This window comes from Saccostrea echinata, unplaced genomic scaffold (assembly GCF_033153115.1).
Source record: "Saccostrea echinata isolate AGI-Se365-2 ecotype Australia unplaced genomic scaffold, CSIRO_AGI_Sech_v1 ptg000054l, whole genome shotgun sequence".
Lineage (NCBI taxonomy): Eukaryota > Metazoa > Mollusca > Bivalvia > Ostreida > Ostreidae > Saccostrea > Saccostrea echinata.
In genome coordinates this window covers 66,142,610-66,170,371 of record NW_026889803.1, presented here as the reverse complement: position 1 = coordinate 66,170,371, position 27,762 = coordinate 66,142,610, and the positions used below count along the sequence as shown (strand labels likewise).

The 27,762-nt window shown below is 34.7% G+C and overlaps 1 protein-coding gene across 2 annotated transcripts; it reads left to right on the top strand.

The window, feature by feature from the left end:
* Positions 1-161: 161 nt before the first annotated feature.
* LOC133204737 (conserved oligomeric Golgi complex subunit 7-like) lies at positions 162-26,324 on the top strand. 2 transcript variants are annotated; one of them, XM_061340477.1, is made up of 24 exons: positions 162-206; positions 5,429-5,521; positions 5,642-5,686; positions 5,894-5,949; positions 8,587-8,671; positions 8,762-8,851; positions 9,498-9,566; positions 9,872-9,907; positions 10,632-10,835; positions 12,829-12,939; positions 13,198-13,353; positions 14,081-14,135; positions 14,279-14,412; positions 14,528-14,602; positions 14,694-14,759; positions 14,902-15,040; positions 17,595-17,709; positions 17,986-18,000; positions 19,957-20,060; positions 21,802-21,932; positions 22,080-22,163; positions 22,286-22,400; positions 22,624-22,755; positions 26,102-26,324. In XM_061340477.1, the coding sequence occupies exons 1-24, from the start codon at positions 204-206 to the stop codon at positions 26,266-26,268; spliced, it is 2,280 nt and encodes a 759-aa protein (XP_061196461.1). In that variant the 5' UTR covers positions 162-203; the 3' UTR covers positions 26,269-26,324. The 2 variants fall into 2 exon arrangements, with proteins under 2 accessions (XP_061196461.1, XP_061196462.1); XM_061340478.1 differs by lacking the exon at positions 17,986-18,000 and having other exon boundaries at positions 163-206.
* The last annotated feature ends 1,438 nt before the right edge of the window (positions 26,325-27,762 follow it).

Sequence of the window (27,762 nt, the reverse complement as noted above, 5' to 3'; positions counted from 1 at the left end):
TAATTCTTAAAATAACAATTTCTTAATCGACCAAGTTAGGTATAATGCACCTGCAAACATACTAAACAGCCATTCAAAATTAAATATTATTTTTCCATGTACAAGTTATTATTCATTTCTTACTCACTTTATTACCTCCGCATTTAAACTCTTCAGCAATGTAAACATTTTTTGACGTGGAGGATTCTCACCGGAGGTTTACGATGGTTAGTACTCTTACGTGTGAAATAGTTGTTGTCGCTCATGCAAGAGATTGTATGTTCGTTTAATACATTGTACATTTACAATCTGATATAAGATTATTTTTCTTTAGTCATTATTTAATTTTTATTTCGAATTCCCTCTGTTTTAAGGTATCGGGTCCGTTCGCCCTATCTACCTGTTCGCATGAGTCCGTTCGCGCAAGGTCCGTTCGCCATAATTCTTATTCGCCCTTTATCCTGTTCGCCACATATCTCGATCGCCCTATCATAAATAATTTATGTCAACATTATCGTTGAATTTTTTAAGACTTTTCTTTTTTTACTTTAAATATCTAATAAGCATATTTCATTTCTTTTTTCCGATTTTAATGTTTATCAAAGACTTAATCGTAAACGTTTATATTGCTGTTAAGATAGTACTTGCCGTAAATTAGGGAACACTTAATTCGTCTTCGTTTGTTTTTTTTAAGGTTCGTATAACATGTATGTTTAGAAAATAATTAATGATGAGATTGACGTTAATTATGTATATAGGTTATTTTAATTGGGATAAGCAGCCTCTGAATTTTTTTCTTTTTGACGAATCTTTTATTCTCAATTTAATATAACGTTAGTTGTATACCATTGCTTATAAATCAACGAGCATAGCATGGATTATTTAACAGATTTTTTTTTTATTTCTCTATCATGTTTATATCTATACTGAATGTTCAAGTAAAATAAATTACACTTTAAACAAACATTCATAAAATCAAAGAAATTACGAAATATTATCCGACTGAACATATTGTGGGCGAACGGACTTTGGGCAAACGAGTTTTAGAGCGAAAGGACTCTGGGCGAACGAGAGATAAGGCGAACGGCGTCAAGGGCGAACGCGTTTTAGGGCGAACGAACATACAACCCTGTTTTAACAAATTAGGATTTGTGTTAACTGAAACGCAAATTAAAAGAGAAGCTTAGTTGATATTGAATTACCGTGCTAATTTTTGTAAAATTTTTTTGTTGTCTTAAAGCAATTATATATGTATATAAATGTATCAAATCGGCTAATATGTTTTACGGTGTGACTGGTTAGAATAATCTAACTGTGTCTCGGGGCAGGCCCTTACCACAGTTAGAATGCCTCCCATATACCCGTAATGTAGCAGAAAATTGCAGAATCGCTCCGAAACAATTTTGGAGAAAATTAATGAAGTTGCATTGAAAATAACAGTCAAATTAATCATAACAAACCTTTTTGAGACTGTAAATACCTTTCATCTAAAAATTTAATCCATGTAATGGAAGAATTCAATACTTTTTCACCAATGGTTTTTACTCGTTTCAAAGGATGTATTCACTATTACAAAAGAATTGACCTATAGGAGAGAACAATTTCCCGGAAAAAGCGACATTTAAAAATCAATCTTTATTTGTTGTTTTCTACTGTATATATGTCTATAAATTTTTCAAATTTGTATTTTATAACTAAAATTTATTATTTACAACTTTACAGTAAACCTCCAAAGTTGGCCAAAACACCATTTTGTCCGTTAAAGCGTTGATTTTTGCATGAATTTTGGCCTAGAAGTCCTTCAGGGCAGGCCTGCCCCTAAATAAAATTGTGATATTTTGATAGGTTGGGATGTAAAGAATAATTTAAGATAGGATTTTTTTAGGGGCACCCCTGTCCTAGGGTCGAAATTCACAAAAAACCTACAAAAAAAATAAGGAAACATGATTTTGACAATCTGCTTCAAATTTATACCAATCAGTCTTATATCCAGAATAGCTCAGTTGATATATGCGCTAGCTATTATAACGTGGGTACTGTCTTTTTAAAGTCGGGGGTTCGAATCCACCTGGTGCCACACTTTTAAAGTTTTAAATTTACGCCTTTTCAAAGACTATTTTAAATTTTTTTTTTATAGGCTTGTTTATTTTCCCTCAATTATCTGTCCTTTATGCATTCCCATTCTTAATATAAGAAGCACTAGAGAGAGATCAAATCGTAACAATCCAATGTACAGTTGTCAGTCAGGCGGAACAAATCTTAGTATATAAGCACACTTTCTCCGAGGACAAGAATAACTCACTCTGTGTTACTCGATACAGGTATTCTTGGCAGCATTGAGTTGCAATGATTTTAAATTGTATATATATTCCTTAGAATTTCATCACATTGCTTTTATCCTGTCTGTGCTACTAGTGCTTGTCTGGGTTACAAGTATGTTACGTATTGCTTGAATTATTTGAGCTTAATATACCGGTATTTAGAATAAAATACATATACTTTTGTTTTCAGTCAATGGTTTTGAAACAGTAGGGCTACATATATCAGTAACTGTACTCCCTTGGATTTCATATAGGCCTATATAATTTGCACACATTAATGGCATGTTTTATTCTATCCAGCGGAAATGTGTTGTAAAATAAATAACCTAGACATAAAGAATAGAATTCCAGAGACAGTAGACATTACCATTATGTACAATGAGAAGTAAAGAAAAATATCAATTATTACATTTGGAGATACTGTAACAAACTCAGAATATCATTGAAAGGGTTCCTTCTGCCTCTACTCACTGAAATAAAGATTTATGAAAAACAAACTGTTACATGTATTCAGCCTAATGTCATAAATCGGAACGGAAATCGACAAGCTTTTTGTAAACGGAAAAACCAATCCTGTCCCTATAGGTCAGATCCCTATTTATACTGAAGTGAACCTTTACATACCATGTTGACATTCGGAACTTTCGGGATTTTTCATAGTAAATGCACTGAGTTAGAGTTATCTCCCGTATTTTCTTTGCTTCATAGACAATACACGGAACGCATTCTATCGTTTAACCGGGTCCATAGGACATTTATCATTTTAACGATAGAACATTCTATCTATAAAATAGTAAGCAGGTCTGGCACAATCTTGATATAGCTATATAGCTTGATTTAATAGCTATATAGCATTTTAAGCTATTCAGCATAGCTTGATTTAGCTATTTTATCACACTTTTTTCTTAAATGTATTATTTTCTCAGCATGCATAAAAAGTCGCGCCTTGGTGCAGTGATAATATTCAACCTTGAACTCTTCTGAAAATAATGCTTGTAAAAATCACTCATCAAATTGCGTCTCCTTAAGAGACTTTGTACTCAAAGTTCTAAAAGTTTTGGGGCTATATAAAGCAATTGGGAGGTCAACATTACTGCTACATTGCGAAAAATTTCAACTCATTACAGCTAGATTTCTTCGAAATTTCAGGTGATCATAACCACTACATTTTATCAATAAGACTATAGCCGATTACAGCCCATTGCTGCTACATATCAAATCAGCCAGCAATGGTACGTAATATAAGTTCTGTTCATTATAATCAGTGATTAGGAAGGCTATCAAGGCCAATGGGACTATGGCGCACTTGTCAACATTTTTAATGGGCCATTTTGAAAATGAATGGGCCATCTATATATTCTGATAGGTCATTTTAAGAAAAAAAACAAAATGACAAACACGTCAAATATGAAAAGAAACGTTTCTTCATTAACCAAATTTTATTTTTCACGTATGCAGCGTAGCATGTTTAAAGGAACCCACAAACAACATAATTTTCTTGTATTTTGGATCAATAATGTCAACATTTCAATTAAATATTGGAAAAAGAGTGAGGTAATGTACCTTTGATGTCCTATGAATAAAGCGCTTCATGTAACAGAGGGCAGTTTTTGCCAGGTTTTAACCAATGAGATTGTTGTATTAAAATGACTGCATTTTTAAAAAACAAAAGTAAAACAAGCAAGAAAAGTAGTACGTATACGCAAAATATTTTCCAACTAACATCGCAAAAATTTTAATGCGCACCTTGGCGCCACCAATGGTTGATTAAATGCGCCAATTTTCACTTCAATGCGACTATGGCCCATGGCCCAAGCCCTTCCCAATCACTGTTATAATTCATATAAGAGATTTCCAGACAGCAGTACATGAAGCACATGGCCTTTAAAGCTCTACCAATTATGTGAAAACTGTGTTTTATCCATGAACAATGCTTGGTTTTTAAGACTTTCTAAAATGTTTTATTAAATGAAATAGATTTTAAATAAAAATTGAAAACAAAAACAATTTGCTCAAAGTCTTACTTTCCCCTCCCCGTGGTGTGCAGAGGAAACAGGTCTTATGTATGTACATGTATATGTTGTACTTTAAATCAATCTGTACATGCATCGAAAGAGGCAGTGTAGCAGTAATGTACTCTTTTAAATGTAGCAGTAATGTAACCTTTTTTGTAGCGGTAATGAGTATGTAGGGGTATTGACAATTTTGAAAATGTAGCAGTAATGATACTCACCCAAGCAATTGATACAGTTATTTCTGCAATGAAATTATAAAGGAAGCCAACTGTGGTCAACAAGATAATTGATTGGTAATAATTCAGTACAATGAGAAGCAATCATACTTATCCAAGTCTCAACGACACAAAGTAGTGTACAGTTACTCAAACAATGGAAATTCATCGTTTGCTTAAAAGTATTCATATGCTCCAATGTTAGAACTATCTTTCATTTGGGTTGCTCTATGGATAGCCCATAGTACATATATATAGATAATCAAATACTTGCAACTTTTTCTCTATTTTTTACCAAAAAAAATTTTTCTGAAAAACTGCATTTAAATAGCGTTATCAAGCTATTTTGAATAGGTTAAGAAAGCTATATAGCTATTTTAAGCTAAATCAAGAGAATAAAGAACATTTAATCTGCTTTTTATATGCAATGTTCTTTAAATCAAGGTGAGTTTCACTCATTTCTTGTTGAACTTTTTGTTGTTACTGCGAGAACGTAGTTTGCGGCGAGATGTAGTAAGAGGTTACTGCAGAAAAAAAATTCATTTGGATGAATGTGCACAGTCCAAATTTTCTCTTCGCCCAGGCATTGTCATTAGAGCTTGCAGTGCAAGAGGGGCTGCGCACCACTCGTTGGGCTCACTATCTATAACTCTAGAGTTTAATGTTTTTGACCTGTTTGTAACCTTATTAATTAAATTGTGTTGGGTTTCTACCACTTTATTTGGGTTTCTCCTTTTTATTTTGGGTTTCTGCCATAATCAGGATTTCCTGAAAATCCTAACACTGATGTATTTTGTATATTGTTTGTTACAAGGGATGAGATATACATACCAATCAAGACATATTTTAGAAAAAAAAAACTTAAATATGATACAGTTACACTGAATTATTTTTGTAGGACTACTCAAAATTTCTTGATGATAATTTTGATGCAAAGGAATGGGTTAATGCAGCCTTTGGATCACAGAAGGACCCAAGTACTGCAAAAGATGTGGGTTTGACTACTGATAAACCATCAGTAATTAGGAATACCATAATGATTTCAATATTAATGGTTTCCATGTGATGTAATATATATCATTTTTTATGAAACTTTTTTATTTAATTGCAGCAATATGCAACTACATTAGTTATGAAACTTCAAATGTTCATTCAGGTATTTATTATTTATTTGTGTATAGAAATTTGTGGAATATATATTGTGAAAGTAGATTTAATCTTTTAGAAATAAATACATTTTATTTTGAATTTCAAAATTATATGAATAATGGAACATGTGGAACAAATCACTGCACTGTTGTGTCTCTGAACTAAAGTTGTATGATATAATGTAGTACTTTGATATTTTACTACAATTATTTAGGAAGTGAACAACATTATAGAAGAAACAAGTCAGCAGGCAGTTCAAAATCTGCCAAGGTGAGTTTAATCTATGAATTGCATTTTACACTTGACCTTGACCTTTGACCTACTTTGCCAAAAATACACTGGGCAGTTTAATTTAACTTATGATTTTTGAATTTTTTATAGGCAGGGTTTTGATAATTAGCATTTATACAGTCATGTTTTTGAGCTCATGATACTGTACGGTACTTCAAAACCGTATGATATTCAGTTACCACACAAACTTATATTTAAATACTATGCAGCCAAATACATTGCAATCAGTATTCCACAATGGATTGTGTAGACTTAAAATTGCAGTAAAGACAGACTGAAAACTCTTTTGGAGGATTGTTGGAAACATAAAATGATAAATAATTATTTCTAAACATTTCAATTTAATTTTCATTTGATGGTTGGGGAACCATATTTTCTTTGATTGTTAGATTCTATTGCAGTCTTGGATGCTTATTTTTTATTTGCATGCAAATGCATGAACTATCATGCTAGTAGTAAATAACTAGTTGACCATTCTTAGATTTATTTACATCTTAAATGAAGCTACAAAGCAGGTGACACATGCGTTCCTTGGAACACTCTAGTTTTTAAACTCATAAATTTGAAACAAGATGTTAATGTTTAAAAAAGGTTACAATTAAAATATGTGTGTTTTTTTTTTAAAGTTTATTGTTTTAGGATGATAAAAAAGACTATTAAAGGTGTGTGTGATATGTTGGTGAGAGTTTAAGGTATAAAGTATATTTTAAGATAAAATAATAAATTTCATTGTCTTTGGAGAATTAAACAAATTACATGGTTTAGGGTGATGAGACAATACATTATGAAATCTAAGGTAAACAAGAATTAGATATAATTGTAAATTTTATGATTTAGGATGACATGAGAGTTTACTCTATGGTTTGGGTGATATAATTATAAAGAGCAAGGGCCACTTAGGGCCGTTTTTGGCCCTGTGAGTTTCTGCAAAATCAAAACTGCTCAGTTTTGGTTGACAATGCAGTATTTATCACTTGGACCCTTGGTGACCATGTATCTATTGAACATGACGTAATTTTCTCCATAGTCAATGCATTATGACCTCATGAAATGCGTCATTTTATGCAATTACATAATGAAAGGTCTGATTCTTAAGATCATAAAACATTTTTTAGCTCACCTCGACGAAGTCGAGATGAGCTTATGCTATACCCCCGGCGTCGGTGTCGGCCTCCCGATTAATGTTTTAGGAGCAAGTCCATTCCCAAGTAACTATAAGCCCTATCTGGACCAAACTTGCATGGATGATGCATCTAGGGATGGACACTACCACACTTGCTTCAGATGCTGGATCTGACCTAGATTTTCCAGATGAGTGACCAGGTTAAAGTTTTTGGAGCAGGTCCATTCCCAAGTAACTATTAACCCTAACTGGACCAAACTTGCATGGATGATGCATCTAGGGATGGACACTACCACACTTGCTTCGGATGCTGGATCTGACCTAGATTTTCCAGATGAGTGACCAGGTTAAAGTTTTTGGAGCAGGTCCATACCCAAGTAACTATTGGCCTTACCTAGACCAAACTTGCATGGATGATGCATCTAGGGATGGACACTACCACACTTGATTTGGATGCTGGATCTGACCTAGATTTTCCAGATGAGTGACCAGGTTAAAGTTTTTTAAGCAGGTCCATTCCCAAGTAACTATTGGCCCTACCTGGACCAAACTTGCATGGATGATGCATCTAGGGATGGACGCTACCACACTTGATTTGGATGCTGGATCTGACCTAGATTTTCCAGATGAGTGACCAGTTTAAAGTTTTTGGAGCAGGTCCAGTCCCAAGTAACTATAAGCTCTACCTTGAACAAACTTGCATGGATGATGCATCTAGGGATAGACACTACCACACTTGCTTCGGATGCTGGATTTGACCTAGATTTTCCAGATGAGTGAATTATAGCCCTATTTTAACCAAATTAGCATGGATGATGTAGCTAGGGATGGTCACTTCCAGACTTGCTTTGGATTCTGAATCTGACCTACATTTTCCAGATGAGTGACCAGGATAATTTTTTTGGAGTAGCTATATAACATTATGGCCTGTTATGATTAAACTTGCATAGATGGTGCATCTAAGGATGAAAACTTCCAGACTTGCTTTGGATGTTGGAACTGACCAAAATTTTCTTGATTAGTAAACAGGATAAACGTTTTTTGAACATGTCTATTTCCAAGTAACTATAAGTCGTACTTAAACCAAACTTGCATGGACATTGATCTTGGGATATACACTAAATAAAAAAAATTTGATGTGAAATTTGCCTTACTTAAAGATAACATAACATATCGAGGTGAGCTTCGTAATCTTTGATTACCTATGTTATATTTTTTGGATCGAGGGCTGTGCTCATATTTTAATTCTGTGCTGAATGTAGTCAAATATGCTTGTTTTCTGCAAAATTCAAGAACATTGCATTTTCACAAAGTCTGTTTTCCAATACATGAATTTTCAACAAAAACAAAAAAAAATTGTTATAGGAAATGAGAGCGCTAAGTCTCTACTTTATTTTGATATATGAAATTGGACAGAGGGTGATAGTCAATTAATCAATACAAGAACAGGGCCATTTTATGCATAAAGTGAACCTAGCTCTTTTGTGATTTAGGGTGATACGAGAACTGGACGCTGTCAGACAGGAAGCTGCTCTACTTCAGGATCAGATGACAATGGTCAAGGAAGATATTCAGAAGGTACAAGATATTTTAAAAAACACACATGCCCATTTGTTACAGTATCATTGTGCTCTTATACGATTAATATTTGGGAATTTTATCCCATAGGTGGAACATGACACATCAAAATCTATGCAGACCCTTTTGAAACTAGATGCAATCAAATCTCGAATGACATCAGCTGCTGAGGCACTTAAGGTTAGTAAAAAAAAAATCTACATCTGTAAAAAGGATATTTACACCAATAAAAAGAAATCTACATTATTAAAAGGAAATCTACATCAATAAAAGGCAATCTACATCAAAATAGTTAGTTGCATGCAATCACTTGATTTTTTAAAAAGGAACATGAACTCAGATTTTTAGGTCACCTGAGTCACTCGGTTGTTCTGGTGATAGGGTGGGCCTCTAATGATTATATACTTTAAAATGCATTAATTCTTTGAAAATCTTCTCTTCTACTGGGTAATAAGCTGATTTCTGACATCTTGAGTATTTGAGGCTCTCCAGGTAAATAACACCAGCACTACCAAGACTACTCCCTTTCCTCAGGTAACCATAAGAAAATTGGGTCTTTAAGGTCCTTGGGCCTCTTGTTCTCTCTTAATTAACTGATCCTTTTTATGCCTTAGACAGAAAAATTTGGGGCATGTCACTTTCGTATTTTTGTCTAACTTTGTCAGAGAATTGAGTCTTGAAGATAAAGTCCCCAAATTTGGCAAGCCTTATGTCCTTTCAAAGTCATACTTAGATGTTCTAAAAAGGTTTAACAAGGTTTTACAAAGGTCTTACATAGATTTGGCAGTAATAAGGGCTTTGTAAAGACATTTTGTTTTCTATGCAGGAGGCTGATAATTGGACGACACTGAGCTCAGACGTGGAGGAGGTGTTCCAGTCCAAGGATATTAAGGCTGTATGACTGTCTATTTATAGGCTGTATGGCTGTCTATTTATAGGCTGTATGACTATCTATTTATAGGCTGTATGACTGTCTATTTATAGCTTATAACATTCCAGAATTATTAGAGATATAAAAAAATGTGTTTACTTTAAAAGAAAACAATCTTCTGAAATTATAAAAAAATATGCAGCAAGAGATAGAAAATTGGTCCAAAATTATAAGTAACTAGTAAATAAAGCAATAGATGTCTGTCATGTACATGTACAATTGTGTAGATAAGGACCATGATGTATCAAAATTTCTATTTCATCCTGCAGATAACATTAAAACTGAAAGGAATGCAGAACAGTTTGGTAAGTTAATATTTAAAAAGGAATTATATTTGCTCTCCTCTGGTACAATTGATGCTGAAGAGTATTCAAGGAAATTAGGATCTATTTTACAGACCTGCCAACCTCCAATAATGAAATGTTGATTCATGACCCAACATTTAGGTGTCCATTGTCGGGTCATAATGTGCAACATCATTTTTTTTACCTCTTTTTATTATAAAAATATGGTTTAAGAGTAAATAATCATTTTCTGACCACTGTTTACATGAGGCATGTCTAATTTGAAGACCCACCACCACCCCTTCGATCCTGACCTCTTTTAATGATTAATTTATTATATGTGGCATTTTCTTTTGATGTGCCATGTTTTTGCTAACTTTTTCTTATGACATTTTGATTGTTCTTCTTGCCCATTTTGTTTTGATGTGCCATCTTTTTGCTAACTTTTTCTTGTGATGTTTTGTTTGTCTTGTTTTATAGGTACTTTTTCTAGTCGTTTTTTCGGGGACCAGACATTATCATATTTTATGTAACTTACAAATATCAGAGCTTGTGAGTCTGATCCCCTTCTTGTGTGTTAAATTGTTTACATTTATACCGTCATTTTAATAAATGATATAATTCATCTCTATAAAAGTGTTTTATTTGATTTATACAAATTTAGCAAAAACTAGCTGTGGTGAGCTTGCCTAGCATTTGAAAAGATAAATAGATTTTATGCTCTATGGGAAATATTTCTGTACAGCTGATGTTGGTTGATACCCCTGATTATGGAGACAGATGTCAACATCTGGAAACCCTAAAGAACAGATTGGAGGCCCTATTAAGTCCCCAGTTAGTGCAGGCCTTCAACACACAGTCCCTGGAGGCTGCACAGATGTACACTCAAATCTTCACTGACATAGATAGACTACCACAACTGTACAAGTACTACACAAGGTGCCACAGGGTAAGTCATCAAAGTACAAAGGGAGGTAACAAGTACTACACAAGGTGTCTCAGGGTAAGTTATCAAAGTACAAAGGGAGGTAACAAGTAGTACACAAAGTTATCAAAGTACAAAGGGAGGTAACAAGTACTACACAAGGTGTCTCAGGGTAAGTTATCAAAGTACAAAGGGAGGTAACAAGTACTACACAAAGTTATCAAAGTACAAAGGGAGGTAACAAGTACTACGCAAGGTGTCTCAGGGTAAGTTATCAAAGTACAAAGGGAGGTAACAAGTACTACACAAGGTGCCACAGGATATGTTATCACTGTACAAAGGGAGGTAACAAGTACTACACAAGGTGCCACAGGATATGTTATCACTGTACAAAGGGAGGTAACAAGTACTACACAAGGTGCCACAGTTTAAGTTATCAAAGTATAAAGGGAGTTAACAAGTACTATACAAGATCCCACAGGGTAAGTTATCAAAGAACAAAGGGAGGTAAAAAGTACTACACAAGGTGTCACAGGGTTAGCAGACCATTGGGGTCTTTGTCTTTAATAAAACTTGAAACTTGAGACAATTTCTGTACAGTAATGAGCAATGAATTCCTCACAAAAATTTTAAATGAGATTTACATCCCCTTGGTTCAATGTTCAGACTTAGGAATGGAGCTAAAATTAAAAGAAACTCCAGATATTAATTATTTTATCTACAAAATTAAGAACCTCATGTTCTTTAGACAGAATTAATATTATCTGTGAATGTAATTTATAAGTTACCATTTATAGCTCCCCCTCAAAGAAGTTGGAGGAGTTTATGTTATACCCTTAGCATTGGTGTCCCAGGTTAAAGTTTTGGGTTCAGTTTCTTACCAAGTATTTCTTTGCCCTTTCTTGATTTTACTTGCATAGATAATGCATCTAGTATGTTTCTATACAAGCCTCCACATTTACTCCACTTTACTTGCATAGATTATGCATCTAGTATGTTTCTGTACAAGCCTCCACATGGCCTCTAAAATTTAGGTGCCAGCTGGCGCCTTGTCAAAAAAACTTAGTTGCTAATGCAAATTTTTAGTCGCCAGGCAATTTTTCTAAGGCACCAACTTTAAAAGTTAATAGAATATAGGGACCCATGGCGTGCCATAAAAATTACCATGTTAATGTTTTTGGAGCAGGTCTTATTCTAAAGTAACTATCAACCGTCCAGGACCAAACTTGCAAGGATGATGCATCTGGGGATGTACACTACCAGATTTGCTTCAGATGCTAGGTCTGACCTACAATTCTTTTGATGAGTGACCACATTAAAGTTTTTAGAACAGGTGCATTTCCAAGTAACTATAATCCCTTTGGTGACTAAACTTTCATGAATGATGCATCTACAGATGCACACTACCAGGCATTGTTCAGATGCTGGATCTGACCTACATTTTCTGGGTCAATGAAAAGTTAAAGTTTTTGGAGCAGGTTTATTCCAATGTAACTATAAGACCTACCTGGAGCAGTCTTAAATGAATGATGCACACTACCAGACTTGTTTTGGATGCTGAATCTGACCTACATTTTCTAGATGAGTGACCAGGTTAAAGTTTCTGGGGCAGGTCTCCTTCTAAAAAAAACTGTAAACCCGTTCTGGACCCAACTTGCAGGGATGCATCCTACCACCCTAGGTTCAAATGCCAGATCTGACCTACATTTTTCAGATGAGTGACCAGGTTAATGTTATGGACCAGGTCTCTCATGCATGTAGGAAATGCACACTACCAGGTATATTTCAGGTGCTGAATCGTACCTACATTTTCTGAATGATTAAACAGAAAAAGTTTTGGAACAAGTCTATTCCCAGGTATTTTAAAATCCTACACAGGCCAAACTTCTATAAATGTTGCACCTAGGAATGCTTACTATCAGACTATTTGTTAAGTGTGAGACTTTGCCTTACTTAAAGATAGCATTAGTTGAGGTGAGCTATATAATCTTTGATTACCTATGTTTTGTTAATGCAGGTGACATTGTTGAGTACATGGAAGGACGTAATGGAAGCAAATGCTGATGAAACTTTGAAAGAATGGCTGACAGAGTATTATGATCAACTCCTGTCAACTTGGCATACACAGGTGAGTTCCTAAGTTTTAGTGTTTCTTTTTTCTTTTCTTTTCTTTTTTTTTGTTATGTTTTTTTTTTGTTTGTTTTTGTTTATCAGATGGATGGATGTTTGTTTGTTTTTTGCATACAATGACTGCTTAACTTTTCAATTTGAATATTAAAATTGTGTGAAATATTCACTTACATTATTTGTCTGACGTTATGAAAATATAGGAATCCCACTGTGACCTACATAAATGAATGAGACTTTTCTATCTTTAAATTTGAAGATTAAGTGGTGTAGACAGGTGTTTCCTGATCCTGTCCCTATAGTGTGTAATCTGATCACAGAGTCGATGAAATCCCTGGATCCACCCCTACATTCCTGTGTTAATCTGTACATACAGCACAGAGATACACTGACTGGACTCACAGAACTCAAGCAGGTTAGAATAAAGCATGGACTCATAGAAGTCAAGCAGGCAAGAATAAAGCCTGTACTCATACAACTTAAGCAGGTATAAGAATAAAATATGGTCTCATTGAACTCAAGCAGGTGGGAATCAATTATGCACTCATTGAACTCAAGCAGGTAAAAATTAAGCATGAGTTCAATGAACTCTAGCAAGTAAGAATAAAAAATGGACTCATTGAACTCAAGAGGTAAGAATAAAGAAAATAGAACATAGACTTCTTGAACTCAACCAGGTAAGAATAAAACATGGTCTCAAAGAACTCAAATAGGTTAGAATAAAGCATGGACTCATAGAACTCAAGTATCATAGAAAATAATTAAAAAACCAAAATACAGCTGTACCATGAAATAGATCTATGAAAACTTCTTGTTCATAATGTAAATCACTCAAAAAAGAAATAAACACAACACCTATATAAAGACTACAATTCAGTAAGCCTGACAAAAAGATATACGGTATATATCCAAGGTTTGATATTTAAAAGTTGTATTCATCATAATATATTATAGTCAGAACTAGAATCTCTTCAGTCTCTGTGTCTCAGGTATTCAACATATCTATGAAAGAGTGAAGCTCAACTGTATTTACAAACCATACAACCAGAGACATAGTGTTACTTTAAAACAAAACATTTCATGTATTCTTGAATGAACCTGTTTTTAGAATTAATGTTGACATGAGTTTTAATATTTTGTAGATTACGGAGAGATTTGCCAGGAGTATTGAGCAAGCTGTGGAAGCCAATATGAAAGGTAATTAAAAATGAACTTTTGATTTTCATGTAATATTATTATTTCTTACTAAAATAAATACATACAAAAAATAATTTTTAAGAAAAGCCTGGATCTTCATTTACTTTTATTCAATATCATGTAATTATGTATTTCATTTGCAGCAGAAGATGTCAGTCATGTGACCAGCTTGGATCATCTGCTACTGGAGTTATATGCCCCTTATCGTCAGTACATCAGCACCTATCAAAGTTTGGAAGAAGAGAAACTTGGAAAAGATTTAGAGTCAATAAAAATGGTGAGAATTTACAGTAACCATGGAGTTATGATACAACTTACAGATACTTTTGTCACTTTCCTTGTTTGACAAATCCTTAATTTTATGAGTGTCTCTGAGTTGCTTTCTGCTGCAGGATCATGAAGAAATTTTTGAGACAGTACAGTTGTTAGCCAGATCAGTCAATAAATTGTTTAGTTTTGCAAAGGAGGTAAGTTTTGCATGAATCAAAGAACATGTTCTTTGCATAATTGTGTATATTGTATGAATGGGTTTTCATTTACTGCTTGTGAATTCAATAGGCTAATGAGAGATGCTTGAATTTGACCAATGGCTGTGGATATTTGTTTATGATGGATGCATTAAAGGTAGGTGTGGTATGAGAACAAAGGCTGAGATTGTAATTTCTACTCATTATTGTTTTTACCTTAGTAAGACATTCTTGCTGGGCATTTCTTTTGTAATTTATTTGGATTCTTCTCTGAGCTATGACATTTTTTTTCCTTGCAGACATTCTTCAGTAATTATTGTAAAGAATTCCGGAGAGTACTGACGAATATTAAGGAGAAATGTCGCACGAGTCGGAGAGCTGGGGAGGAGGAGGATTGGACACACTTCCAGCACACACTTAGAATCATACAGACGTGTGGTAAGGGGGGACACACACTTAGAATCATACAGACATGTGGTAAAGGGGGACACACACTTAGAATCATACATACATGTGGTAAGGGGGGACACATACTTTATATCATATAGACATGTGGTAAGGGGGGACACACACACTTAGAATCATACAGGCATGTGGTAAGGGGAGGACACACACTTAGAATCATAGGCATATGGTAAGGGGGGACACACACTTAGAATCATACAGACATGTGGTAAGGGGAGACACATACTTTATATCATATAGACATGTGGTAAGGGGGGACACACACTTAGAATCATACTGGCATGTGGTAAGGGGAGGACACACACTTAGAACCATACAGACATGTGGTGAATGGGGACACACACTTAGAATCATACAGGCATGTGGTAAGGGGAGGACACACACTAAGAATCATACTGACATGTGGTAAGGGGAGGACACACACTTAGAATCATACAGACATGTGGTAAATGGGGACACACACTTATAATCATTCAGACATGTGGTAAGGGGGTACACAACACTTAGAATCATACAGACATGTGATAAGGGGGGGACACACACACTTAGAATCATTACAGACATGTGGTAAGGGGGAACACACACTTAGAATCATACAGACATATGGTAAGGGCGTACACACACTTAGAATCATACAGACATGTGGTAAGGGGGGTACACACACACTTAGAATCATTACAGACATGTGGTAAGGGGGAACACACACTTAGAATCATACAGACATATGGTAAGGGTTGACACACACTTAGAATCATACAGACATGTGGTAAGGGGGGACACACACTTATAATCATTCAGACATGTGGTAAGGGGGGACACACACACTTAGAATCATACAGACATGTGGTAAGGGGGGACACACACACTTAGAATCATTACAGACATGTGGTAAGGAGGAACACACACTTAGAATCATACAGACATGTGGTAAGGGGGGACACACACTTAGATTCATACACACATGTGGTAAGGGGGGACACACACTTAGAATCATACAGACATGTGGTAAGGGGGGGGGAGACATACGCTTAGAATCATACATGTGGTAAGGGGGACACACACTTAGAATCATACAGACACGTGGTGAGGGGGGGGGGGACACACACTTAGAATTATACAGACATGTGGTAAGGAGGGACACACACTAAAAATCATACAGACATGTGGTAAGGGGGGACACACACTTAGAATCATACAGACATGTGGTAAGGGGGAATACACACTTAGAATCATACAGACATGTGGTAAGGGGAGACATACACTAAAAATCATACAAACATGTGGTAAGGGGGGGGGGGGGACACACACTAAAAATCATACAAACATGTGGTAAGAGGGGACACACACTACAAATCATACAGACATGTGGTAAGGGGGGGGGGGGCACTCACTTAGAATCATCCAGACATGTGGTAAGGGGGGCACACACTCAAAATCATATAGACATGTGGTAAGGGGGGACACACACTTAGATTCATACACACGTACGGTAAGGGGGGACACACACTTGGAATCATACAGGCATGTGGTAAGGAGGGCACACACTTATAATCATTCAGACATGTGGTAAGGGGGACACACAGTTAGAATCATACAGACATGTGGTAAGGGGGGACACGCACTTAGAATCAAACAGACATGTGGTAAAAGGGGGGGCACACACTTAGAATCATACAGACATGTGGTAAGGGGGAACACACACTTAGAATCATACATACATGTGGTAAGGGTTGACACACACTTAGAATCATACAGACATGTGGTAAGGAGGGACACACACTTAGAATTATACAGACATGTGGTAAGGGGGGACACACACTTAGAATTATACAGACATGTGGTAAGGGGGATCACACACTTAGAATCATACAGACATGTGGTAAGGAGGGACACACACTAAAAATCATACAGACATGTTGTAAGGGGGGACACACACTTAGAATCATACAGACATGTGGTAAGGGGGGACACAGACTAAAAATCATACAAACATATGGAAAGGAGGGACAAACACTAAAAATCATACAGACATGTGGTAAGAGGGGACACATTTAGAATCATACAGACATGTGGTAAGGGGGGACACACACACTTAGAATCATACAGACATGTGGTAAGGGGGGACACACACACTTAGAATCATTACAGACATGTGGTAAGGGGGGACACACACTTAGAATCATACAGACATGTGGTAAGGGGGGACACACTTAGAATTATACAGATATGTGGTAAAGGGGACACATACTTAGAATCATACAGACAAGTGGTAAGGGGGACACACACTAAAAATCATAAAGACATGTGGTAAGGGGGTACACACACTTAAAATCATTTAGACATGTGGCAAGGGGGTAGAGTCACTCATATGTCAAATGTAAACAAATTATAGAGATTACTTTTAAAATTGTAAGTGAAAAGTAAAATTTTGGCAGAAACAAAACTATAATTTGTGCTTTATTTGTTACTTTGGTTTGTATTTTCGTCAACAATTTCATGTTTATGACCTACTATTTCTCTTAATTAGGTGATTTAATCATGCATATGGATGAGCTTGATGGAAATATTTTAAGTAGTATGATGCAAACAATAGCCCACTACACAAATCCTAGCTCACCTATCAAGGAGGTAGGAAAGCTCAGGTAAGCATCGGGTTTTATAGTTGTAAGAAATACATGTACTAATATATAATTATACATGTATCTAAAATACTAATATATAATTATACATGTATCTAAAATACTAATATATAATTATACATGTATCTAAAATACTAATATATAATTATACATGTATCTAATATTAGTGTGTTTCTCTACAAGTTGAAGATATACATGTAAAAATTAACATATAGGGGTGATATAATACTCCAGAATGGGTAGTAATTTAGAGTTTCTTCATTGACTCTTTAATATTAGATCAGATCTGAATAGGTAAGAATTTTTCCTAATTTCTGTCTGTCTTATGGTCCCAGTTTACTGACTGTGAACATAAAATTTTTTACCTGTCTGTCTGTCTATCTGTGGATTTAGTTTAATGATATTTAATGATCACATAACTTTGTCATGTCTATGGATAAATATATACTGAAGCCATACATAAATGAGTGTTTAATATTGGTGAAGAAAAATACATTTATTGAATGAAAAGGGTCAGAAATGAAATTTATGTTTTACAAATGCACTGTGTTTCAAATGAAAAAATGCTAAGATGCTTTTTGGGTGAAGAGGGAAGGTATCTGGTTAACTGGTATTGATACAGTTGTTATGATTACAGGAACCAGGGTGGTACCAAAGACTAGTTTTCCACTAGAATTATCTGTACTTGTGTTTGACATGAAATTTATTAAAAGAAACCTCATTATCTCCTGTAATCTCATGTCAGACCATGCCATTTCAACAATGCTTTGGTAAAATATGCCATATACATTGTACATTTATAGAATGCATATATTTTGTCATGGCATGGAAATGTAAAAAATAAGCATGAAATGTTTATACCAGTTTTCTCTCCATACCTCTGTTTATCTGTCCTTATTGCCTTCTGTCATTCTCTCCTTCCAGTCAGTTCAGGATTTTCTTTTATTAAAATCAAATTAAGAAGGATGGTTAAAATTACTTAGACTTACCTGCAGTGTCCGTGAAATTTCAGCTCTAATGTCCAAAAAGATAAACTTGAAAAATTATTGTGATGGAGAAAGTAGCAGAATTTACAGAGTTTAAATGATTCTGTCTCAAGTGTATAACTCGTAATGATGTTATATAATTGTTCTGAAGGTGAATGTTTCCTTTAAAATGATTCAAATTTTGTTTCAGGAAATGTTCAAATATTTTATAAAGATTAGCACACTTGTATTCAGCAGGATGACAGACATAGATTGCTAGCAGAACCAGACTTTTTTGATTGGTTTATCCATATGTCTGTCTGTTCAATTGCCTGTCTGATATTTTTTACATATTTGAATTCCGCTCCAGAACCTTTGTGCTGGTTCCAACTGGTAAAAGGGAATTCATTTTTTTTTATTCAAAAGAAGGCTGATTCCCATATCAGACAGATAAATTAGTCATGACAAAAGTAGAGTTGGGTCATTTGAAATCTTCTTCTCAGAGACAACTGAGTTTAAAAAGGCAAAACATATATGAAAGCTTCCTTGCTTTGTATATTTCCAAGTTTATTGAAATTTTGTTTTGTGGTGATAGAATGTTAGTGAAAGCATTCCTATTAAGTTATAATGGTAAGATTGTTGAAGGAATCCCCTCACCCCCCACCCTCCCCCAACTAGGGTGGAGTTACAATCAGGAGTCAATTTTTTTATTGGAACATTAACTAAAAGATATGTAATAAAAGTAATCTTTCCAAGAATACATGTAGAGCACTATGTCAACACACATGCATATTGAATATATATGAAAAGATATCAATTAAAAAATTCTGCTGAGCAGCAAAGCAAACATGTCTAAATATTTAGGCACAACATGTATTTTGTTCAAGTTACCCCCCCCCCCATCTCAAGGTTCATTGAGTGGGGGGGGGGGGCAGTAAAATTTAAGGATTAAAAGAGGTGTAGATTTTCCTGCAAACTTGACAGCTGTAATTTGTCATATCAGTGTATGTATGCAGTCATTAATACATAAACTGTACATGGATAAATAGCCTTAACTTACTTGGGGGCTTGGAAAGTGGGCGTTATTGTATAAGTCTAAGGTGAACAGTGTATCCCATGGGCCTCTTTTACTGAAAAATGACCCTTTTTTGACCTTTTGACCTGTAACATTTAACTGAAATAAAAGCACATCTGAAATTAAGAATAATGTACACAAATATTTACTGTTTAGTTCAGACACACTTAAGACAAGATATATATAATTATATATTCAATATAATTCTAGATTTTTTGGGAAAGTGTCTGCATTGGAGGCCCATGCATCTTTATTCCTGAATAACCCTCAAGACATTGAGAATCTGGAGGGCTTGGTCACCAAACTGGGTGAAGGTAAGGGTAAATAAGATCACATTCTGATTTTAAACATACACACCCCCCTTTCCGAAAAGGGGGTTAAAAATAGACTTAATTATTTTGGACAGTATCAAACATGCTTCATTCTAAAAGTATATTTGTGCAGTGTGTGTAGTAGTATTACATTTAGAGAGGTTTTTTTCATGTCTTACCCCTAGACATTTTATTTATTGCATGCATATTAAGACACTGCTTTTATATATATATATATTTTAAATGATCTTTACCCAGCAGCTCTAAAAATATCTTCTAAAATGTGATCTCATAAACATAACATTTGAAGGAAAATATACAGACATGCAATATGCAAATTTTACATTAAAAAAAATGGGATTGGTACATAGAATAAGGGTCAGTTGGGTAACCTTAAACAACATTTTTAGCTCACCTCGACGAAGTTGAGATGAGATTATGCTATACCCCCGACGTCGGCGTCGGTGTCGGCTTCGGCGTTAGCGTCGGCGTCCCAGGTTAAAGTTTTAGGAGCAAGTCCCATTCCCAAGTAACTATTAGCCCTACCTGGACCAAACTTGCATGGATGATGCATCTAGGGATGGACACTACCAAACTTGCTTCGGATGCTGGATCTGACCTAGATTTTCCAGATGAGTGACCAGGTTAAAGTTTTAGGAGCAGGTCCATTCCTAAGTAACTATAAGCCCTACCTGGATCAAACTTGCATGGATGATGCATCTAGGGATGGACACTACCACACTTGCTTCGGATGCTGGATCTGACCTAGATTTTCCGGATGAGTGACCAGGTTAAAGTTTTAGGAGCAGGTCCATTCCCAAGTAACTGTAAGCCCTACCTGGACCAAACTTGCATGGATGATGCATCTAGGGATGGACACTACCACACTTGCTTCGGATGCTGGATCTGACCTAGATTTTCCAGATGAGTGACCAGGTTAAACTTTTAGGAGCAGGTCCATTCCCAAGAAACTATAAGCCCTATCTTGACCAAACTTGCATGGATGATGCATCTAAGGATGGACACTACCACATTTGCTTCAGATGCTGGATCTGACCTAGATTTTCCGGATGAGTGACCAGGTTTAGATTTAGGAGTAGTTTCGTTCCCAAGTAACTATAAGCCCTACCTGGACCAAACTTTCATGGATGATGCATCTAGGGATGTACACTAACCAACCTGCTTCGAATGCTGGATCTGACCTAGATTTTCCACATGAGTGAATTTTAGCCATATTTTAACCAAATTAGCATGGATGATGTATCTAAGGATGGACACTTCCAGACTTGCCTTGGATTCTGAATCTGACGTACATTTTCCAGATGAGTGACCAGGGTAATTTTTTTGGAGTAGCTATATAATATTATGGCCTGTTATGATTAAACTTGCATAGATGGTGCATCTAAGGATGAAAACTTCCAGACTTGCTTTGGATGTTGGAACTGACCAAAATTTTCTTGATTACTAAACAGGTCAAAAGTTTTTTGAGCAGGTCTATAATTAAATCAAACTTGCATGGATATTGATCTTGGGATGTACCCTAACTAGAAAAAAATATGTGAAATTTGCCTTACATGTAGATAACATTCGTCGAGGTGAGCTTCGTAATCTTTGATTACCTATGTTTTTCTTAGTCCTAAGTATTTAAATGTCAGGGGTCAAGTTATACAAATACTGTCAAATACTTGTTTATTTAATTTTTATCAAACATGTAAAAGTGAGGTTTATCTATGACTTGTTGTAGGTGATATGCCATCTGTATTGGAGGATACTAAGAAAGAGTTGTGTAAACTGAGTGAAGATGTCCACAAGTTCTCTTTTGACATCGTGTTCGGCACTCTGAGGGGATATCTTGCTGATGTCAGCAATATGGAAGTAAGGCCCCAAAAGAAACAGAAAACAGAAAATTTAATTTTGAATGAAATATTTTGAGGAGGATTTACACTAAGGATAAGCTGATTTATGCTCTGCTTTGTTGTTAGTTCTCTGTATTTAGTGATAACTAATGTATTTCTTCTTTAGATATGGACATCAAAGAGTGCTGGAGGTGCTTTGACCTCTGACCTCCCTACATTTAGCCTCTCTCCACAAGAATATATTACAAAAGTGAGTCAAATTATTTTAGTATCACAAACATAATATCAAGCAACAAATCTTTTAATGGATTCTTAATCTTTCAAAAATGTGTAGGTAGATGAGAATATAGATATTTTTGTGTGATCAAACAGGTGGGGCAGTATTTGATGACCTTACCGCAGCATTTAGAACCTTTCACCATGCAGGACAATCCTTCAGTGTTGGTTGCTTTGAAGCACGGAAAATTGCCTTACACTGATGAAACAGGTTTGTGTTGTGTCCATAATACTTTATATACAGGATAGTTGTTTACCCATTTGTAAGTACATTGTATTGTTTATAAATATCTCCCTAATAATGCAGTTTTGTAAAATGATAAAAGATTGTGGATTTCATGATTTTAAATGACTAGTTAACAGAATTTGTTGAAATCATACATGTTTTAAAACATTTTAAAAGTCTTTTTTCTATTACATTATTGATTTTATAGAGCTCCCAGAACAAGTGGCTGACTTGTGGTTGGAGTCCATAGCCAGAGGAACTATGCACCTGTACAGTGAGCAGATCCTGAAAATCCCAGAGCTATCCAATCATGCTACAAAACAACTCATTACAGATATAGGTACTCAAACTATCCAATCATGCTACAAAACAACTCATTACAGATATAGGTACTCAAACTATCCAATCATGCTACAAAACAACTCATTACAGATATAGGTACTCAAAACTATCCAATTATGCTACAAACCAACTCATTACAGATATAGGTACTCAAAACTATCCAATTATGCTACAAACCAACTCATTACAGATATAGGTACTCAAACTATCCAATCATGCTACAAAACAACTCATTACAGATATAGGTACTCAAACTATCTAATCATGCTACAAAACAACTCATTACAGATATAGGCACTCAAACTATCCAATCATGCTACAAAACAACTCATTACAGATATAGGCACTCAAACTATCTAATCACAGTACAAAACAACTCATTACAGATATAGGTACTCAAACTATCCAATCATGCTACAAAACCAACTCATTACAGACATAGGTACTCAAACTATCCAATCATGCTACAAAACAACTCGTTACAGACATAGGTACTCAAACTATCTAATCATGCTACAAAACCAACTCGTTACAGATATAGGTGCTCAAAACTATCCAATCATGCTACAAACCAACCCATTACAGATATAGGTACTCAAAACTATCTAATCACACTACAAAACAACTCATTACAGACATAGGTACTCAAACTATCCAATCATGCTACAAACAACTCATTAGAGACATAGGTACTCAAAACTATCCAATCACACTACAAAACAACTCATTACAGACATAGGTACTCAAACTATCCAATCATGCTACAAAACAATTCATTACAGACATAGGTACTCAAACTATCCAATCATGCTACAGAACAACTCATTACAGATATAGGTACTCAAACTATCCAATCACACTACAAAACAACTCATTACAGATATAGGTACTCAAAACTATCCAATCATGCTACAAAACAACTCATTACAGATATAGGTACTCAAACTATCCAATCATGCTACAAAACAACTCATTACAGATATAGGTACTCAAACTATCCAATCATGGTACAAAACAACTCATTACAGATATAGGTACTCAAACTATCTAATCATGCTACAAAACAACTCATTACAGATATAGGCACTCAAACTATCTAATCACAGTACAAAACAACTCATTACAGATATAGGTACTCAAACTATCCAATCATGCTACAAAACCAACCCATTACAGATATAGGTACTCAAACTATCCAATCATGCTACAAAACAACTCATTACAGATATAGGTACTCAAACTATCCAATCATGCTACAAAACAACTCATTACAGACATAGGTACTCAAAACTATCCAATCACACTACAAAACAACTCATTACAGACATATGTACTCAAACTATCCAATCATGCTACAAAACAATTCATTACAGACATAGGTACTCAAAACTATCCAATCATGCTACAAAACAACTCATTACAGATATAGGTAATCAAACTATTTAATCTATCACAGTACAAACCAACTCATTACAGATATAGGTACTAAAAACTATCCAATCAGACTACAAAACAACTCATTACAGACATAGGTACTCAAACTATCTAATCATGCTACAAAACAACTCGTTACAGATATAGGTGCTCAAAACTACAAAACAACTCATTACAGACTGGGTACTCAAACTTTCCAATCATGCTACAAAACCAACTCATTACAGACTGGGTACTCAAACTATCCAATCATGCTACAAAACAACTCGTTACAGACATAGGTACTCAAACTATCTAATCATGCTACAAAACAACTCGTTACAGATATAGGTGCTCAAAACTATCCAATCATGCTACAAACCAACCCATTACAGATATAGGTACTCAAACTATCCAATCATGCTACAAAACAACTCATTACAGATATAGGTACTCAAACTATCCAATCATGCTACAAAACAACTCATTACAGACATAGGTACTCAAAACTATCCAATCACACTACAAAACAACTCATTACAGACATAGGTACTCAAACTATCCAATCATGCTACAAAACAATTCATTACAGATATAGGTACTCAAAACTTTCCAATCATGCTACAAAACAACTCATTACAGATATAGGTACTAAAAACTATCCAATGAGACTACAAAACAACTCATTACAGACAAAGGTACTCAAACTATCTAATCATGCTACAAAACAACTCATTACAGACATAGGTTCTCAAAACTATCCAATCATGCTACAAAACAACTCATTACAGATACTCAAACTATCCAATCATGCTACAAACCAACCCATTACAGATATAGGTACTCAAAACTATCCAATCACACTTCAAAACAACTCATTACAGATATAGGTACTCAAACTATCCAATCATGCTACAAAACAACTCATTACAGATATAGGTAATATCCAATCACTACCAAGCAACTTAAACAGACAGGTACTCACTACTATCCAATCTGACACTAAAAAATAACTAATCACTGCCGTAGGTACTCAGAAATATCCAATCACTACAAAACAATTCATACACTGTAACAGACATAGGTATGCAAAACTATCCAATCAATCTACAAAATAACGCATTACTGTTATAGGTACTAAAACCTATCTAATCACACTACAAATATCCTTCACTGACATAGGTATTCAACACTAAATAGTCACAACAAAATCGTTGACATAGGTACTCAAAACTATTTTATTACACTACAAACCAACTCATCACTGACATAGGTACTCAAAACTATCCTATTACATACAAAACAACTCATCACTGACATAGGTACTCAGTTGTCTCCCTTTGCACTCAGTTATCTTCCTTGGATAAACTTGTAAAATGAGGAGACATAGAAATTCGTTTATTTGAAAATTATATTTTGTTGAAAAGATTTTTTAAAAAAATTCAATGAAATAACAATAAAATTTTGCTACATTGAACTTCAATCATAATAATATTACAGATATTATGATAAAAATAAATACAATATTTTAAATGATTCTGTGTCAATTAAGGAATGTTTTTAAGTTTTGTGTGAGTTATTGGTGTGTAAATCACACAGACTTGTCACGTAGGCATATTTATTTATTTATTTATTTACTCAGTCTTTATGCTTTGGAGACATTGAGGAACATTACCTGTGTAATGCATTGGATGACCTTGGACTTTTTTTAGATTACCTTTGTAATGTATTGGATGACCTTGGACTTTTATTTTTAGATTACCTTTGTAATGTATTGGATGACCTTGGACTTTTTTTAGATTACCTTTGTAATGTATTGGATGACCTTGGACTTTTTTTTAGATTACCTTTGTAATGTATTGGATTACCTTGGAATTTTTTTTTAGATTACCTTTGTTATGTTTTGGATGACCTTGGACTTTTATTTTTAGATTACCTATGTAATGTATTGGATGACCTCGGTCTTTATGCATCGGAGACATTGAGGAACATTGACACCCTTTTAAAGGCCCCACAAGAGGAGTATTTAGACACAGCTGAGTCAATGCCACAGCGTCTATCACACTCTATCAGCAGCATGAGGAACATTGAACTTTGACCATTATTTGTACAAAGTGGAATCTCTTACATAGTAAACATATTTATTATATGTTATTCTTGTGGGTTCTTTTTTTAAATTTGATTGAAAGCATGTTGTTCTCTTGTAGTGTATAATGGATGATTTATATATATATATATATATATATATATATATATATATATATATATATATATATATATATATATATATATATATATATATATATATATATATATATTTATTTATTTATTTATTTATTTATTTATTTATTTATTTGAAATAATAAGTAAAAACTATTTTTGATAAATCTTATTAAAAACATGATTGGTGTATAGAAGATGACTTTCTGAACATATTCTCTTCAATTTTAACAAACAAGATCTTACACAGTGTGTGAGCATGTTGGCAGTTCAAGGTCTAATAAATTACTAGACTAGTATTTACTGTATATACTCGCCCATAAGTCTTTTTTTTTGGGGGGGGGGGGGGTCTCTATCCAAAACTCTACGACTTATAGGCAAGTCCTTAAGAGATTGGTATTTTTCTGATCGGCGAATTGACAGTGTAGTATTTTTTAAATAACTCTGACGATTATTATAGACAAATGTCAGGATACTATACAATTATTCCTGTTTTGAGTCCACGCGATGATTTAGCCACCTGAGGAATACAATATTCGCCGAGCCCGAATTTGACGAAATGGTAGCTGTTTGGTTTGTTAAAAATAAAAGGTTAACTATCGATGTCATCCCAAAATATTATTTGAACACAGGTAAATACATCAGAGTATTAATATGAAATTGATTTGTTGGGGGGGGGGGGGGATTAAACATCGGCGACATTTCTCAAAATATTATTGGAAAAAAAAAGATTTGAAAATTAGAGCATTGATTTAAAGTTCTTAAACGATTCTGGCAAAAAGTTGTACCGACTTATAAGCGGGTCAATGGCAAATCCCTCAAAAATACATGTAACCTGAAAAAATACAACCGACTCATAGGCGGACAGACTTATTGGCGAGTATATACGGTAGTAATGTAGCAAAGAACAAGTGAAATATGGATTAAACAAAAGAGGAAATACTTATCTGCACAGTATTTTTTTCTTTATTAATATACATGTATTAGTTTCAGTGTATTTTCAGATTACGCCGTATAAAACAGAATATTTATAGGCGATTTGTAAGTAAGGGTCTCAAAAACCTTGCCACAATTAGTCGTATTTTCATATGCATGCATTTTACTGCATCTGATTCAATGGCGAAGAAAGTTTAACATAGTAATATATAGGGCAAAAACCTTGTCACGAACAACAGGGCCATGGTTAGTTATATTACATGTAATGTGCAGAAATTCTTAGGTACTACATATTCAAGTTTGTTCAAATCATGGCCCCAGGAGGTAGTTTGGGACCACAACTACAAGGCATCAACATTTTTAATATGGATATAGAGCTGAACTAATCTTTAAATCTGATGATAAACAGCAGGTCCAAGGTGGCTCAGTTGAGCAT